At 42.7% G+C, this 15,389-nt stretch overlaps 3 protein-coding genes across 12 annotated transcripts in view; 2 read left to right on the top strand and 1 right to left on the bottom strand.

Moving 5' to 3' along the window:
* Positions 1 to 103: 103 nt before the first annotated feature.
* map2k4a (mitogen-activated protein kinase kinase 4a) overlaps positions 104 to 15,389 on the bottom strand; it is a 15,960-nt gene continuing 674 nt past the window's right edge. The window contains exons 2-13 of one of the 10 annotated variants that reach the window (XM_042085144.1): positions 14,424 to 14,459; positions 11,180 to 11,212; positions 8,653 to 8,755; positions 8,010 to 8,178; positions 7,757 to 7,876; positions 6,460 to 6,579; positions 6,288 to 6,339; positions 5,726 to 5,853; positions 2,250 to 2,327; positions 1,915 to 2,063; positions 1,061 to 1,115; positions 104 to 945 (exon numbers count right to left, since the gene is read on the bottom strand). In XM_042085144.1, coding sequence (XP_041941078.1) covers positions 832 to 945; positions 1,061 to 1,115; positions 1,915 to 2,063; positions 2,250 to 2,327; positions 5,726 to 5,853; positions 6,288 to 6,339; positions 6,460 to 6,579; positions 7,757 to 7,876; positions 8,010 to 8,178; positions 8,653 to 8,755; positions 11,180 to 11,212; positions 14,424 to 14,459 — 1,157 coding nt within the window. In that variant the 3' untranslated portion in view covers positions 104 to 831. The other 9 variants (XM_042085145.1, XM_042085147.1, XM_042085146.1 and 6 more) reach the window with 9 other exon arrangements.
* The window catches only part of LOC121704731 (cytoglobin-1-like), a 24,626-nt gene continuing 12,907 nt past the window's right edge, over positions 3,671 to 15,389 (top strand). The window contains exon 1 of the mRNA XM_042085156.1: positions 3,671 to 3,935. The gene's annotated coding sequence lies outside the window, so the exon portion shown is untranslated. The remainder of the gene's footprint in view (positions 3,936 to 15,389) is intronic.
* Positions 15,085 to 15,389, top strand: part of tmem220 (transmembrane protein 220) — a 5,542-nt gene continuing 5,237 nt past the window's right edge. Inside the window, exon 1 of the mRNA XM_042085158.1 lies at positions 15,085 to 15,101. The gene's annotated coding sequence lies outside the window, so the exon portion shown is untranslated. The remainder of the gene's footprint in view (positions 15,102 to 15,389) is intronic.

The raw sequence follows: 15,389 nt of genomic DNA, 5'->3' as shown, positions 1-15,389 counted from the left end.
ATTACTGATTAAACTGTGTTGCTGACAACACTGACTTTGCACTGAAAAACAAGCCACAAAAACACATGCCAACACAATTCAACATCGAGTAAACACACGGGCCTTCTTCTCGCTCTCGCTCTTTTATTTATATCAGTACATATTTAATTGTACAGTTGGGACACTTTTGGCTCCCCTTAAAGGAGCCTGGCACAACATTCCTCAAATGCACTTTCCATTATTTGACTCTGCTGTACACCCTAGGAAGCAAGGTTTCATTAAGATACAAAACACAATGCTTTAAATCACACATACATGGAAAGAAGTGGGACAATTCACAAAAGAGCATGATTCCAGTATGCATATTGAAATATTCTCCAAATCATATATTCCACAAGAAAATTGACATATAAATAAAATTCCAGATTTGTTTTTATTTTTCCTTTTAAAAAAAAAATCACGATACTGCATCCACATATGAGATGAGGTCTCACATCGAGATGAGCCAAGACCATAATATATTCATTCAGTTACTATTTATACTTAAGTATATCTGTATCAGTGTCTGAGAGAATAGAGCAGAAAAAGAGAGGGAGAGATAAATAGAGACAGAGAGGGGGAAAGAGACAGATGTCAACAGAGGTGTGAGTGTTGATATTATACAATAATGAACTGAAATGAACACCAATCGCATTGCACCAGGTGTTGTTGCTGCCGCACTGGATGTCTTGTTTAACACTGCAACTTGTGATCAAGCGTTCCTTACACGGTCGCTTCGGTGTCGTTTGTTGTTTTTGATCAGAATCTCCATGGGGCGGAGACTCCTCTGTGTCTACCCAACGTTTGGGAGAGTCAGTCCACATACATGGGGGAGCTTGGAGAGGTGGGCATCTGATCAAGGATCCGGCACACATAGCTGGCCACATCCACCCGACGCTCTTCGTACATCAATATGAAAGGGTGTTTCTACAACACACCAAACACATAAATCTGAACAAAAGGCTAAGATCTGCAAAATGGATAGTCATTAATGAAAGATCAAAACAATAAACAGGCAGCGACATGTAATTCCAGAACTTACAGAACTTACCAACAGCTCTCTGTACTTTGGCCTTTTTGACTCATCCTTTGTAAGGCTGCAAAAAATTAAAAAAAAAATATATATATATATATATTTGTCTGGTATGAGGTTGCCTAGGCAAAAGTTGTGATATCAGAGAGGCTCATTTTCAAAATGGATATAAAGCACTACTACAAGCAATGGAAACTTTTTGTTGGTAAGCATTATGAAAGTCCTTTTAGGCAAGTCCCTCCACTCGGCGGCCATATAGCAACGTTTTTAGGGCACTCGTTGGGCATCCTATTCAGCAGAAATGCGCGTGCGCAAGGCTTTCACGACACCAATCTTGCTCCAGCGGCAAGTTCACAACACATGATTGGGAAGATGTCTTCACAACACACCATATGATTGGCTCAATGTATTCACATCACATCACATGATTGGCTTAATGTATTCACATGTCGACGTTTTGCCGAGAAAGGGGTGGGATATGTGTAGACAACGGCCATATTGGCGTTACAAACTAACCCCACGCATTTCTATGGATGATTTTTTGAGTGCTGTGTCTCCTCATTAGAAAGTCTCTGGCATTATGGCGCAGAACGAATCATATGCCGAGTCAGTTCCCCTTTTTACCAGCAGGTGGCAAACAAACTCTGTACGATCAGGCAGGAAGTTGCAGTCACGAGCACACACAGCAGACAGCAACATCCTACAATCATTTCTCATTCAATTCCACAACATAGAACTTTTATGCTTCACAAAGCTACTCTGAGTCAGACAGGGGAAGTTGCTTTCTTGTTCTCGGGAAACAGAATGACCCATGACAACAACGCAACAAAATGTCTTTACAGTAAAGGGGTGTATGCTTTTACCACAAGTTGACAAAGTTGATGAACTTGGGGGAGAACTGCCTCTCCTCGGAGTTGCTGAGATGCGGGGGGTCCCCCTTCACCACCTGTGTCAGCTGGTCAAACACACTGCTCCACTTTGGGTATGGGAACCGGCCTGTGGCCAGCTCGTACTGCTCACCGCAAACATAAACAGGAAACACACACGGCGAAAGAAAGGCTGCTCTGTAAGTAGGCTACACACAGATCTTATCCCGCTATAACAACGCTCTCAGACTATGAGAAGAAATCAACGTGCTTGTCACACCGATATATTGTAAACACAGTCCCCTCTTGGTGATAACCAGAAAGGTGCTTACCAGCGTGATGCCCAGACTCCACACATCCGAGCGCACGTCGTAGCCTTGTCGGGAGGCGCTGGGGTCTATTCGCTCCGGCTGAAAAGGAAGCAAAGCAGAAGAACCTCAGAAATTAGCACCAACACAACATCAGCTAATAAAGACCGCCATGAGATATACTGAGCAGCCAGGGATTGGTTCTGGTATTAAAAATGCTATGGGCCAGTAGAGGAGGATAGTTGTCACTACCAATGGCTGCTCTAAATGCCTCAGTTTCAAACGATAGGGATGTGTATTCTCTGTGAAACAGACTAATCAACTTCATGTAAAACCTTTGTTTTCAAGTAAGACGTGTTTACTGTACTTAGGAAAGCATTTGGTAAGAATTTAGTATACCAACTTAACTTTAATTTCACTGCTGGTTACGCTTGGAAATTAGACGTGAACCAAGGATTTTCAGACCAATTCTCTTTTCAGAATCGGTCTGGTGTCAGTCAGGCTTGAACTTTTAGAATCAACTCTAAACCTTCAAGCTCTTTCAAATCCCTGGGTCAGCATTACTTCTGACCCTGAACAAGTTTTGACAGTCACTTTAGACAGCATCAGTATAAGTATACTCTTTTGATCCTGTGAGGGAAATTTGGTCTCTGCATTTATCCCAATCCGTGAATTAGTGAAACACACACAGCACACAGTGTACACACAGTGAGGTGAAGCACACACTAATCCCGGCGCGGTGAGCTGCCTGCATCAACAGCAGTGCTCGGGGAGCAGTGAGGGGTTAGATGCCTTGCTCAAGGGCACTTCAGCCGTGCCTACTGGTCAGGGTTCGAACCGGCAACCCTCCAGTTACAGGTCCGAAGTGCTAACCAGTAGGCCACGGGTGCCCCATCATAATCCAGTTCAAATGTATAGCTTTTTTTGTCAAGTGATATCTTACAGTAACAATAAATAAAATGATCAGGAAGCCAATTCCAATAAAACGGAGGTGACCCTTCTCGCCTAAAATAAATTAGCCTCTTCAGACATCGGCCTGAGAGAGTGGATCCTGAGGCTCATCTGCGAATGCTTGTCTGTATGACCTCAGTGTCCAGTGAGTCGGCCAGTGCCGTGTGCGGGTTTAGCAAGGTGCCGATGACGTCAGTGGAGTACTCCAGCCACGCGCCGCATGACCACACCTCCTGCTCTTCCCCCGGTGCCCCCACCTTCTCCACTCCATGAGCTCACCCAGACGCCTGCTTTAGAGGCTGATGTCACCCCGCAGCACTGGGGCAGACTGCGGGCCCTGGGGGTGTTTACGAGCTGACAGCTACCGCACGGCTGTCTCACCGCTCCGTGCCAACACGGTCGTGATATAACCGTCCCGCGCTGACTCACACTCCAAAGGAGGAGGGGAGGGGAGGAGGAGAGGGGAGGAGGAGGAGGACGACAACAACATGGCCTCTGCATGTCTCAGACCCAGCACGTTTTTTTTCCATTACCTAACCGTAGGAAGTTTAGAGGCGAATCAGGGCTAAGGGCTGACGGAAGCAGACGGTCGCGCCACAAAAACACCGCGTCCTAAGCGCGCTGGCACAGCGAGCAGTCTCTTTTGTAACACTGGTGAGAATGCAGCACCAGGCGACTACAACCACCTACACCCACACCAACCTCATCCCTTGAGCTTGACATGGACCTAACACTTATGCTAGATGCACCGGGTGTCAAGTAAGTACAAGCAAATATAATTAAACATGTGAGCATTGTAAGATTACTCAACGAAATTCTGACTAAAAACCAGGCTACAAGGCTATGAGGAGCACTGTCCTAAAATGATTTGTAACCTCAAGCAACCCTCTGACTCACCACAATGAACAATGTCTCTATTTGTACGTGAGTGTGAGTGTGTGTGCCTTTTAAGTATATAAATGAGATACTTGAGATAAATAAACCTATTCAATGACTCCGAAACCCAAAATAAGAATGAGGCCTCTGATGATAAGAACAATGAGGAAAAACTGAAGCCACATAGTGAGGGCTCTGAGAGACAGGCGCCCCGTGCGTGGTCTGGGCTGCCTTTTTTTTACAGCAGGAGGCGGGCTGCTGAAGCCATGTGTCTGAGGGATGCCTGGGCGATGAGCTCAGAGCTGGGGGAGAGCCCAGACTCCACTGGCCCATTCTCCAAGATCCATGAATGAACCGGGCGGCGATAGGAGGGACCAATGCATGAGAGAGAGAAATAGAGAGAGAGAGAGAGAGAGAGAATTGCTGTTCTGGCAGCCCTGCTACCAAATTTAGCATGGAAACTGTTTGGGGGGGGGGGGGGGGGGGGGATGGGTACAGAGAAAGAGCGATGGAGAGTAAGAGAGAGAGAGAGAGAGAGAGAGAGAGAGAGAGAGAGAGAGAGAGAGAGAGAGAGAGAGAGAGAGAGAGAGGTGATTTGGGGTGCTCCCTGACTTGCGTCACGTAGTGCCGGGAGAAAGAGATATATCTGGCGATGACGAAGACCCTCTGAGCTCATAGCTTTGGCTTGTTGGAGACCTCCACAGTCATGTCACACACACCACACGAGGCTCACACACAAATAAACATATCAAGCACCCTGTACATACAAACAAGCTTGACCTCCATGCACCCTCCAAACCCAAATACCACAGGTGGCTGTAAAAGACCCTGCATATAACACACACAAAAATATATCCCCTTCAAATTAAGTAGCCACACACACACACACACACACACACGGCATTAAGAGGATGTGTGCAGTGGTACTTTTTTTGGTGAATGGTGGTGCCTCTCTGCCTTCTGTGGAGGCTGACGGCAGTGTGGAAACTCCCTCTGGGGATCTACCAGGAGTGGCCCAGATTTGTAAATCTGAGCTGCATCTCACAGCAGACAAGCCACTCGCCTCTATCTTTGCAACCAACATCTACCTCACTTACCAGCAATCTGTTCCTTTACTCCCTAATCCCCTATTCGGTTGTTAAGTCCGACGTCACGGGCCCAACAGCTTTTTGGTCAAAAAACGTTTACTAGCGCAGCCATCCGGTTTTTGCAACCCGTAAACCTAGTCACCATCACCTCCGTTTTATTGAGGGTAAAACAAAATCGGTTAAGTTTAATAGAGCAATTGCTGTAGCTGTGCAGCCAAATGATACAATCAAGGGTTACGTGCAGGCTTCCGCGAAAAATAGGATTTTATTAGGTTGAGGCGTAGCGAGTAGTGAGTAGTAGGATGATTTCTTAAAGACTACACTGAATAGCGGAAAAAAAATGTTTTTGTATTTTACTGAGAAAACTGAGCGTCTCTAAAAGCTGTTGGATCCAGAAAAAGATTTATTAGCCTATTATTGAATCATTACTTAATAACCAAATATTATTATAACACTTACCACCTACTCCATTACACTGTGAAACACTTACTATGGGAAGGTGTCAGTGTTAGTTGAAAGTGTGATTTGAAAAAAGGGAGAAATGTAAAATATAACACTTGTGGGGAGGATACATAAACCACTTACAGCCATGTAAGGTCTGCAGCCAGCATCTCTGGTTTTGGCTATGGAGTCCACCAGCTGGCCACTGATGCCAAAGTCACAGAGCTTAATGTTGCCATTCCGGTCCAGGAGAATGTTGGATGGCTTTATGTCTGAGAGAAAGTTAACAATTGAGAGAGAGAGAGAGAGAGAGAGAGAGAGAGAGATAGATAGATAGATAGATAGATAGATAGATAGATAGATAGATAGATAGAGAGAGAGAGAGAGAGAGAGAGAGAGAGAGAGAGAGAGAGAGAGAGAGAGAGAGAGAGAGAGAGAGAGAGAGAGAGAGAGAGAGAGAGATGAGGTCCGTTATGTTCAGAAAGTATGACAATGGTCAGCTTTACACTCCCATATATACCACTGAATGACTCAGTGGATTTACAGATCACAAGACAAGATTAATTTGAAATGTCTAGCACATAGATGAACCAGGCATAAGCAACAGTATGGGACAGAGGAAGTCCCATATCTACATACCGAATGAGTCAAAGTGAATAAGTCACACACAGCAAGATAAGATTTAGATTCAGAACATTTTTCCTACCTCTGTGAATTATTTTCAAGTTTTCTTTTAAGTGGTTAAGTGCTTTCACAGTCTGTAAGATAAGCATATGGAAGACATTGAAAAGTGTTTCATTTGAAGTCGCTGTGCCAAATTCACTATGAAATAGTTCAATTTAAATGATTGATTAATAAAAAAATATATATGGACTTACAACTAATGTTATTTTGCCTAAAATTTCTTCAGGAATAACATCATCTAATTCACCATATACATATTTGTAGAATTTGTCCAATGAGGTAGACATGAGCTCCATACAAATCCAACAGTCTCCCTGGAAGACAAATTTGAATTCAAAAACACAAACAACATCCACAGCATAGACATCAGATAATACGGTACTCAAAGGGTCAGTCTCCCATTCCCTACTCCTTGCCTTCAATTAAAATCTCCACTGAAAAAAAAAGCCTCGGACTAGGCTTAAAGGTGCCATGTGTAATTTTTGCCAAAAAATCAATTCAAACTCCACATTCCATAAAAGATGGGGGCAGTATACCTCCAGAAAGTGAGTTGGCCTACCCTAGAGTAACAACTGAGAAAAGTGTATTGCAGTTTGGCTGGTGGTTATGTTGCCCGCATACCGCCTCCCATGGCTGAAACTGGTATTATGACACCTGTCGGGCTGTGGGTAGTAATTTAGCATGCTAATTCAGGTTGATATCTCTGCAGCACTATACCTTGTCATTTTTTTAATTACATCATCACCCTTATTTCTTCTCATTCTTTTGATGCGTGTAGCTCATTTTTTGGATATTTTTACCTCAATTCTTACACACGGCACCTTTAAACCATATACTGTACAGGACACCAACCCAGAATATAACATACAAACTCATACCTCATACACATAACCCATGGACTTGGTCAAATGTCTTCAGTCCGTATTAAATGCACTATTATGAGACTACTGTAATATACTTCATAGTAGTGTGACGGAGTACCGTCACTACATTGTGTATGCGCTCTGACTGCCATACCACCGAGCCTGGCTCTTTGCCGTTGCAGTCAAGTTGCAGGTTTAGTACCCCGGACACCCAGGTTCAAGACCGGGTGGGGTCACTGCTCTCTCCCTTCGCTACATATGGTGTCAAAAATGGGATGGCTTGCCCAATGTGTGAATCGTATGAGGGACCCCACAGGATGGGTTTACCCCAGAAATGGGTGAAGCATGTGTGTGGGGCACCCTGGGATGGGAGAAGTACGGCTGGTGGTTGCGTGAGGGATGCCAGTGCGCATGAATTACATTGGCAAGTTTCCCAAAGGGGAGGGCAGTGTGACGGAGTACCGTCACTACAATTGTGTATGCACCCTGACTGCCATACTACCAACTGGCTCTTTGGCGTTGCGGTCAGTTGCAGGTTTAGTACCCTGTGGGGGCATTGCTATAGACATCGCTATAGATAGCATTAGTGGTAGATACATGCAAGAGTTGAGTGCAAGTTCTGCCTGACCTCTCTGAAAAGTGCCCCATAAAACTGGACGATATATGGACAGTCGCTGCTCCTCATGACCACGTCCAGGTCCATCAGCAGCTGCTTTTGCTCCTTCTCATCCACTGTTGACCTAATCCTCTGCCATTTGAAGTGCACAACATCAGTACAACATTAATGTTTCATGAACATCACAGCTGACCCACACAGCAATTCCACAAAGCTAGCATTGCTTTAGCTGAAACTAAACCATGCAGCCTGGGCGAAGGGTTACCTTGACAGCCATGATCTGGTTGCTGGGCTTGTGCACCATCTTGTTGACAGAGCCATACGCACCCCGCCCAATCTCGCCCAGGTCCTTCAGGTCCTCTGCAGTGAAGTCGCAGAGCTGCTCCGAGATCTTCAGCTTCCCCGAAGACTCGATGCTTCCCCTCAGCCGCTCTCTGAACCCCACAAAACCAAGCAGGAAGGGTGAAGAGAAATACAGTTAGCAAATGAAAGGTCCCTTCTGATACACAACACTGACTGATGGAGTTACAGTGAACATGGTAAACAAGAAAAGAATAAAGAAAAGGCTGGGGATATGACGAGTATGGATGACAGGATAAACAGATGGATAGATAGATGAATTGGTTCAGGGGAGGGAATAAGAATGAATATGGACCCTTTCAAGAGAGTTCCATTATCAGCATCATAGTTGGCCCCACAAGACTTCCTTTTTAACATTCCATATGTTATCTTAATGCAGAGGAAGTAGATTGGGGCCCAAATAGAACGTTCAAGCATTGTTTTTGTTTTTATTGTTGAAAGGGTCTATATGAAAGTAAGAGTAGAGGGAAGGAGGAGGACAAGGAGAAGAAGAGGAAGAGAAGAGAAGAACAGCATGGGAAGAAGATGTAAGCTGAGGTTTTACTTACATGTGTGGATTCTGGAAAGGGGGCGGAGCAGTGTTGAGCGTGAACCTGGTGCTAGGTTTGATTGGCGGATTGGCAAAATTTAGCTTCAGTGCTTTGCGTTTGCCTGACAGAGAAAGCACAGAGCGTTAGCTACGACTCTTCAAGAGCACTGAGAACTTATAGGGAAAGAGTGTAGCAAACAGCAAACACCATACACCAATCAAGAAATAGTGAAGGGGGGGGGGGGGGGGGGGTCACTTAACTCAAGGTATGATAGGTGTGAATAAAATACTACAAAAGAATACCACTTGCATGGCAGACTACTTGGTATTTGGGTGACAAGGACAAAACTCATGCAAACTGAACCACCAAACACACAATGATTTGAAAGGACGCCACCCAAGTCACCCAATACCAGCATGCACCGCCACCTCCACCACAGCCATGATACAGGCTTCCCCGTGCTTCAGGAGAAAACATGGCCAATTAGTATTTCTCTTCAACATTGCAGTTTTCCAACATGGACATACTTACCCACTCCAAGCAATTATAAATGACCAGAGACAAAACAAATGACCCTTCTCAATTTTCCACTTCCATCACTGTTGACAAGGAAGGTCAAGTTTTGTAAATTGTCTCGTCAAATTCAGTGTGAGACAGGTTGCAAGGATATGACTAATTTGTACACAGCAGAACAGCCTGATCAGTTAACTCACTAATCAATGCAGAGCCAATTAACATGAAGAGGAAAGCTGATTTGATTCATGTCAGGCCACACCTCACTAACTTGTCAGATAGTAAAACTTGGCTAAATATGACAAGTAGAAGAGAAGGCCACATTACTCTGTAGGGGTACTGTACACAAGTAATCTCTATGGCCTGTGGCATAACATAACAGTGCTCTCTATGGCCTGTGGCATAACAAGCAGTGTATTCGTGCTTATGACTGATCACTTCTCTCTGGTTGCTAAGGTTGTAGAGGTGAAATGCTAGATTAAAATGGCAAGAGTCTGAGAACGACTGGTTCAGTCAGCCGTGTAGCTGAGACAATCACTCACAAGTGTTCCGATATGTCTATGATGTAAATGTATTTCTCCACTCTGGTATAGCCATATGAACCTTGCAGACAAAGCTCATATTTCAGCGATTTCTCTCACAAAGTCATCTTAACCCCACATCAATTCCAAAGGCAGATCAAATTAGGGCCTTCTCTGCAAAACAGAAACCTGCATATATTTTGATATGATATAATAATCTGACATGCACAACAACGGTCATGTTCAATCAGGTCCGTAAATACATGACATGGGGCATGGGCCTACCTAAAGGAATTAATAATCCCTCTCAAAGTATAACTTGCAGCCTCTTGGTATTCTGTAGATGCACCCATCGCCTACCACAGAGGAAAATTCTGTCCCATCTGGCAATGTGTGTTTTTCCAAAGCAGAGGTTAGGCTAAGGTAATAACAATCTGGTCTGTTTGGAGTGGGGGGTGTCCCACAGAGAGACTCAGAGGAGCTTTGACTTCACCTTGAGAGCAAATAATGCTGTTTGTTCCCTTTCCTCCGGGGGCATGCCACAAGAATGCATGGGTTGGACTAGAATCTCCACTGTGTTGCTCTGCTCTGCAAGCACCTCCATGTCTCAACAGGCCAGGGTTTGTTTAGTGCTCATGCCAAATACTCGTTGTGATGTTTGAAAGAAAAGGAAAAAAAACAACAAAATGCAAACTGGAAAGAAGGGGAAAAAAAAACTACTTTGTGACAACTCCCAAGCATTAGCCTACTTGCTTTGCTGGTTAGTGTTAAGCAGTCTAAAACTGAGACCAAGGGTGAAAAAAACCTCTTGTAGAGCTTCCATTACAAAGATAAAATGAAAGGGGGAGAAAGCCCTTTAGATCACATGCAGATTTGATCAAATTATTTCATTCGATGGCAAACTTGGTCCCATGGAGATCTACTGGCATGTCATTGGTTTAATCAAGAGGACCATGTCACCATCAGATTATCCAGGGCTACAAATCAGGGTGGCCCAATGTCAATGGAAGCTCTTTGCCCTAGGCTTGTGCCGATTTCTGATCATACCACTGAAACTATTTGGCGTAATGGAAAAATGGTAAATAAAAATTGGTCAAAGATTGATGATGAGCTTTCATATGCAACATTCCTGAAACAATACCTGCTCTGAAAATAAGATGCGGCCAAAAACAAAAAGCAGTCCTGCTGATTGCCTTGTCTAGCTAAACCTAGATCTTCAATCAACACACTTGCATGTGTTTTTCAGTAGTATTTCTTCTAAATTCTTCAGTTTGGAGAAGACAAAAAGCTTCTAGCTCAAAGGCTTCCGAGCACTAACTCTGGAAAGTGGGTAATTGTTACCATTCATCGTGTGTCTCTTTGGTCACATCTGCACCGGCACAAGCCTACAAGATCCCCAGATCGTCACTTGGATTAGTGTAGAACAGAGACCAGACTCCCCATACCAGGCCATCAGGCGAAACAAAGTGTTGACAACTGTGGGTACTGTAGCAACAAAAGGATTGGCTTACTTTGGGGAGCTCCAGACAGGTTTATCTGAAACCCTGGAGGTGAGAAGAAAACAGTTCATTTTGATCTTTTTAAAAAATATTTCCCAAAACCAAAGTAACTTATTTCAAGTTACAAGCCTCTGTCCCCTTGTCCTCTGGGGAGGTAATACGGTCACAGCTAGCCACCTACAAAATTAGGCTAATTAATTAAAAGAATATTACTCCATGTAAACACATAAAAACGGTCAAAGACAAACTTCATTTCATCTAACCCTGGCCTAACCATATTTTCAAGGTCATTTGACTGACGTTTCCCAGGGCCCAGACAAAATGTAACTATTTTGTTTCATCAGGCTGTCGTGATTGGTGAATATGTGGCAGCTGGGTTGAAAAAACTGCACAATAGCTGGCAGCACAGCACGGGAAACACATCCCTAAGGCACTTTGTTCAATGACAAATACTATTGGTAAAAAGAAAACAGTATTCCAATGGCCTGGTGTCAATACTTGGTATTCAACTGACTACATAACTAGGCCCACCTGCCCTAGACTATGAGGTAAACTACCTTGTTCAGTCCATTATCCTACAGCTAGAGCACTGCTTCATTTATCCTATGCAGAGGCAGTGGGCTAGTTGACCTATCTCACTCTGGGTTCTATTTAAAATGATGGGCAAAAGAGCAAAGTCATTCAGTGAGCAGTGTCTCGTGCATGATCTAAAGCTATTGTGAGGCGTGTGGGAGAATGGAGCTGACCCGCTGACCTCCGTGCTTAGGATCTTGCTCATGATATTAAATTAGCAAATATATCTTGCCTAGTTATTAAATTAGCTTTATTTTTTTTATATTAAGGCCCTCTGTGTTCCGCCGGTTCCAAATCTTAAAATTTTTCAATTTCAATGTTTAACTTTTGGGTCGGTGAATCAATTGGCATTTATGTTGGGTGTCCACATCAGAGAGAATGTATCATAAATATTACATGCAAAACAGAGAACACACATAACAAACAAAAACAAATCAGGAACTACTTGAGCTATGACATAACTTGCATTCAGCAGAGCAAGTGTGCAAGGGAACTACATAAGACTTAAAATGAAAAAAGGTGATGAAGAAAAGGAACCATGGTAAAAAAAAAAAAAAATATATATATATATATATATATATCATGACGGGCAAGAAGAAAGATGTCATAGCTAAGGTTACTTTCTTGGGGCAGCTCACCATTGTTCAGCATCAAATCAGGAAGGTTAGGGTAGTCAGTAGCAAATAAGTAGGGGAAGAAAAACATCATGGAGGAAATAGGTTTCAGTGCCGCTCACACACGCACACAAAAAATCAGTGACATAATGACGCAAACATGAAAAGACAAATCAGTCAAGTAAAACAGCCCTTCTTGGTTACTATTGGCACAAACAGAGATTGATTTTTCATATCAGTGCCCTAACAGCTAAAAAGCATATTTATATAATATTTGTAGATAATCTGTAAAGTATATTCTTTTTTACAATCATTTATTGTGACCACTAACACCAACATAATTTTGAAATGCCACAATATTTCATTAAAATTATCTAACAAGCTTAGCCTGAGTAAAGCTTATAGGCCTACATGTTGTAGGCCTACAGCATCCCATGGTTAAACATTTACCATAACAAACTCCAATGTGTGTTTAAATTTGACATTTATCTAACAAACAAGCAATCATAAGTAAGGAATGGGTGAGTTGAGTGATGCCCTCTTGTCAATCTGAGAGATGGCCATTTGAATGTCTCACATAAGTCAGAGCAGAATTACTTTGAAAGATGTGTAAATCTTTTTGTCTGAAGTTACTAAATCACTAAACTAAACCACTATCACTTGCTCTGGACAAAATTCATACACATATCCAGAAATGAAGAACATCAGTTCCTGGGATAGGTAGCCTATAACCGCAGACATCCAGACATTCTGAGAACACTTTACATAAAGGAGGTTAGCAACCACGACTATGTGAAAGCCATGATCAGAACTCTCTAGAATATTTGGTGAAAACATTCTAAGGAAGGATTACATGCAATGAATCTGATAGATTTCAGTAAACTAAATTACACATTATATGGGGTTGTTATTCCCTTCCTCCTGTGCCATAGCCTACTCACTCGTCATAATTACAAATGCACTATGAGTAACTGCAAGTGCACATTGTGTTTGTTAACATCGAGTAAGTCACTGATGTCAAATATTCAGTCCTCATAGCCAAGACTCTATGAGGCCAGTCTGTTTTCAAAATGCTGCGCAAATATAGCAATATAACGTTTTGAGTGTGTGTGGGAATGGTGGGGTGGCTCAAGGATTTAAGGTATAGCCTGGGTGAACCCAGATGAACCTGTTAGCAAATTTGAATTTGCTCTGCAAGTCACTCTACAAAGGATCCCATTGATGCCCGTTTCCGAATCACTGAAAACCCAGGATCCAATCACTAATCCGGCACGGAGGCCTTATATTATTCAGACGGGTAGAACATTCAACACAATCAATGGCAGCGCTGCTGGGGACAGGAATAAACAGATATGGATGTGTATTTTCTTTAGAATTTAGTAAATAACTGCATCTGAAACCTTTGTTTACAAGACAGATGTGTTTGCACTTCTGAAATGATTTGATAAAGAGTTTAATGCACCAATTTATGCGCCCCTGGAAGTTGTCAATGAAGCCTTCCCAGACCCATTCTCAATCTAAAATGAGATTTGAGAAGCGGTCTGGTGTCAGCCAGGCTATGCCAGCCAGGTATGTTTTGTTAACATGTTTACCTTGGTGAAGTTAGCTCCCAAGTCCGAGCTTGGAAGATCCATAGCATGAAAATATGAAAATGTATGGGAAAACTTCCAATTATGGCACAGGAGGTAGCGAATAAGGAAGGAAGGAAGGAAGGACAGAAAGTTGATGAAAATCTCCTATGGGTAATTTCCATGGGCAGTTTACTGGAATATCAAATGTGCTCAGCTTTCTTTTGCCGTTCTAACTTAGTGGTTGCTAACCTCGTTACCACGGGGAGTTCTCAGAAAGCCCGGATGTCCACGGTTACGAATAAAAAAAATACTCCTGGTGATTGTTTGCTCATTAACCTTTTCCGTCCCAAATTTGCAGACATGCTGTTAAGCTGCAGTACTATGTAATGCTAAAGTGACCCCATGCCAATTGCATACAGTCTGGGACAGTCACTGTACCTCTACAACTCTAAGCTGCTTCTAACGTTAGCTATGAAAATTAACATTGACAGTAGCTACCTGTATCACACTGACATCTCCAGCATGTGTTGGTTTCTGTAAGTTAAAATGAAACATTTATGTTGTAAAAACAAACAATTTATTCTCAAATGAATAATTAAATGCTAGTTAGTAACCCTGGTATGCTTAACGTTAACTGTTAGTCACAGGTAGGAAAGTACCTGAAAGCTTAATCTTAGCCTTAACAAATTTGCACTTTGCAGGGGCGCAAACCATTTAAAGATCTAGCCCTAACTGATAAGCGTTGAGTTGATTCCACTCAACCTTGTTAACTAGCCAGCATGGTTTAAGTATGGTGGTCTTTTGATGATATATCATAACATTGGCCATGCATTTCTGAGTAAAAGGTGTGCTAAAAAATCCAAAATAAACATCAATGTTATTAACGTTAGCATGCAAACGTTACCTAATTGCATACTGTTCGTGGTAGCTAGTAACGTTAAGCTAGCAAATGTAGTTTATCCTCTGAATGGTAGAATAATACCCATCATTGACGTTAATAATGCCTGAATGTCGTTGATGAATTATTTTGCTAATTTGCAATTGCCACTCTTCATAATCAAGCAGATAACGTTAACGTCACTGTAGCCTAAAACCTAAATCAACTGATTGGAATGCCGTAACGTTAATGAACAGTGTTGGGTGAATCAGTATCTACTAGCTGACGTTAGCGGCAAGGTAAACTGGTCAACCAAATATGGTTTGCTAGAGATGACTGGCCGAAGCTAGCTAACTTAAGTATATTACTGTAGGTAGTTTTGCCTATCTTATGTTACCAAGATCCCAGTCCATTGGGTAAACTGTGACATTGCTGGATAGCATAGATAAACAAACGAGACAGCAATTCACCGTAACGTTAACACCCTAACGTTACCATCGTCGGCTGTCATAACGTACCTAGGCTAACGTTAAAGAATAATAATAATAATAATAAATGATAATAAACAGTAACGTTAATATTAACGT

This window comes from Alosa sapidissima, chromosome 3 (assembly GCF_018492685.1).
Source record: "Alosa sapidissima isolate fAloSap1 chromosome 3, fAloSap1.pri, whole genome shotgun sequence".
In the NCBI taxonomy this organism is placed as follows: domain Eukaryota; kingdom Metazoa; phylum Chordata; class Actinopteri; order Clupeiformes; family Clupeidae; genus Alosa; species Alosa sapidissima.
Note: the sequence above shows the minus strand (reverse complement) of the source record. Positions and strands in the feature narration are given on the sequence as shown.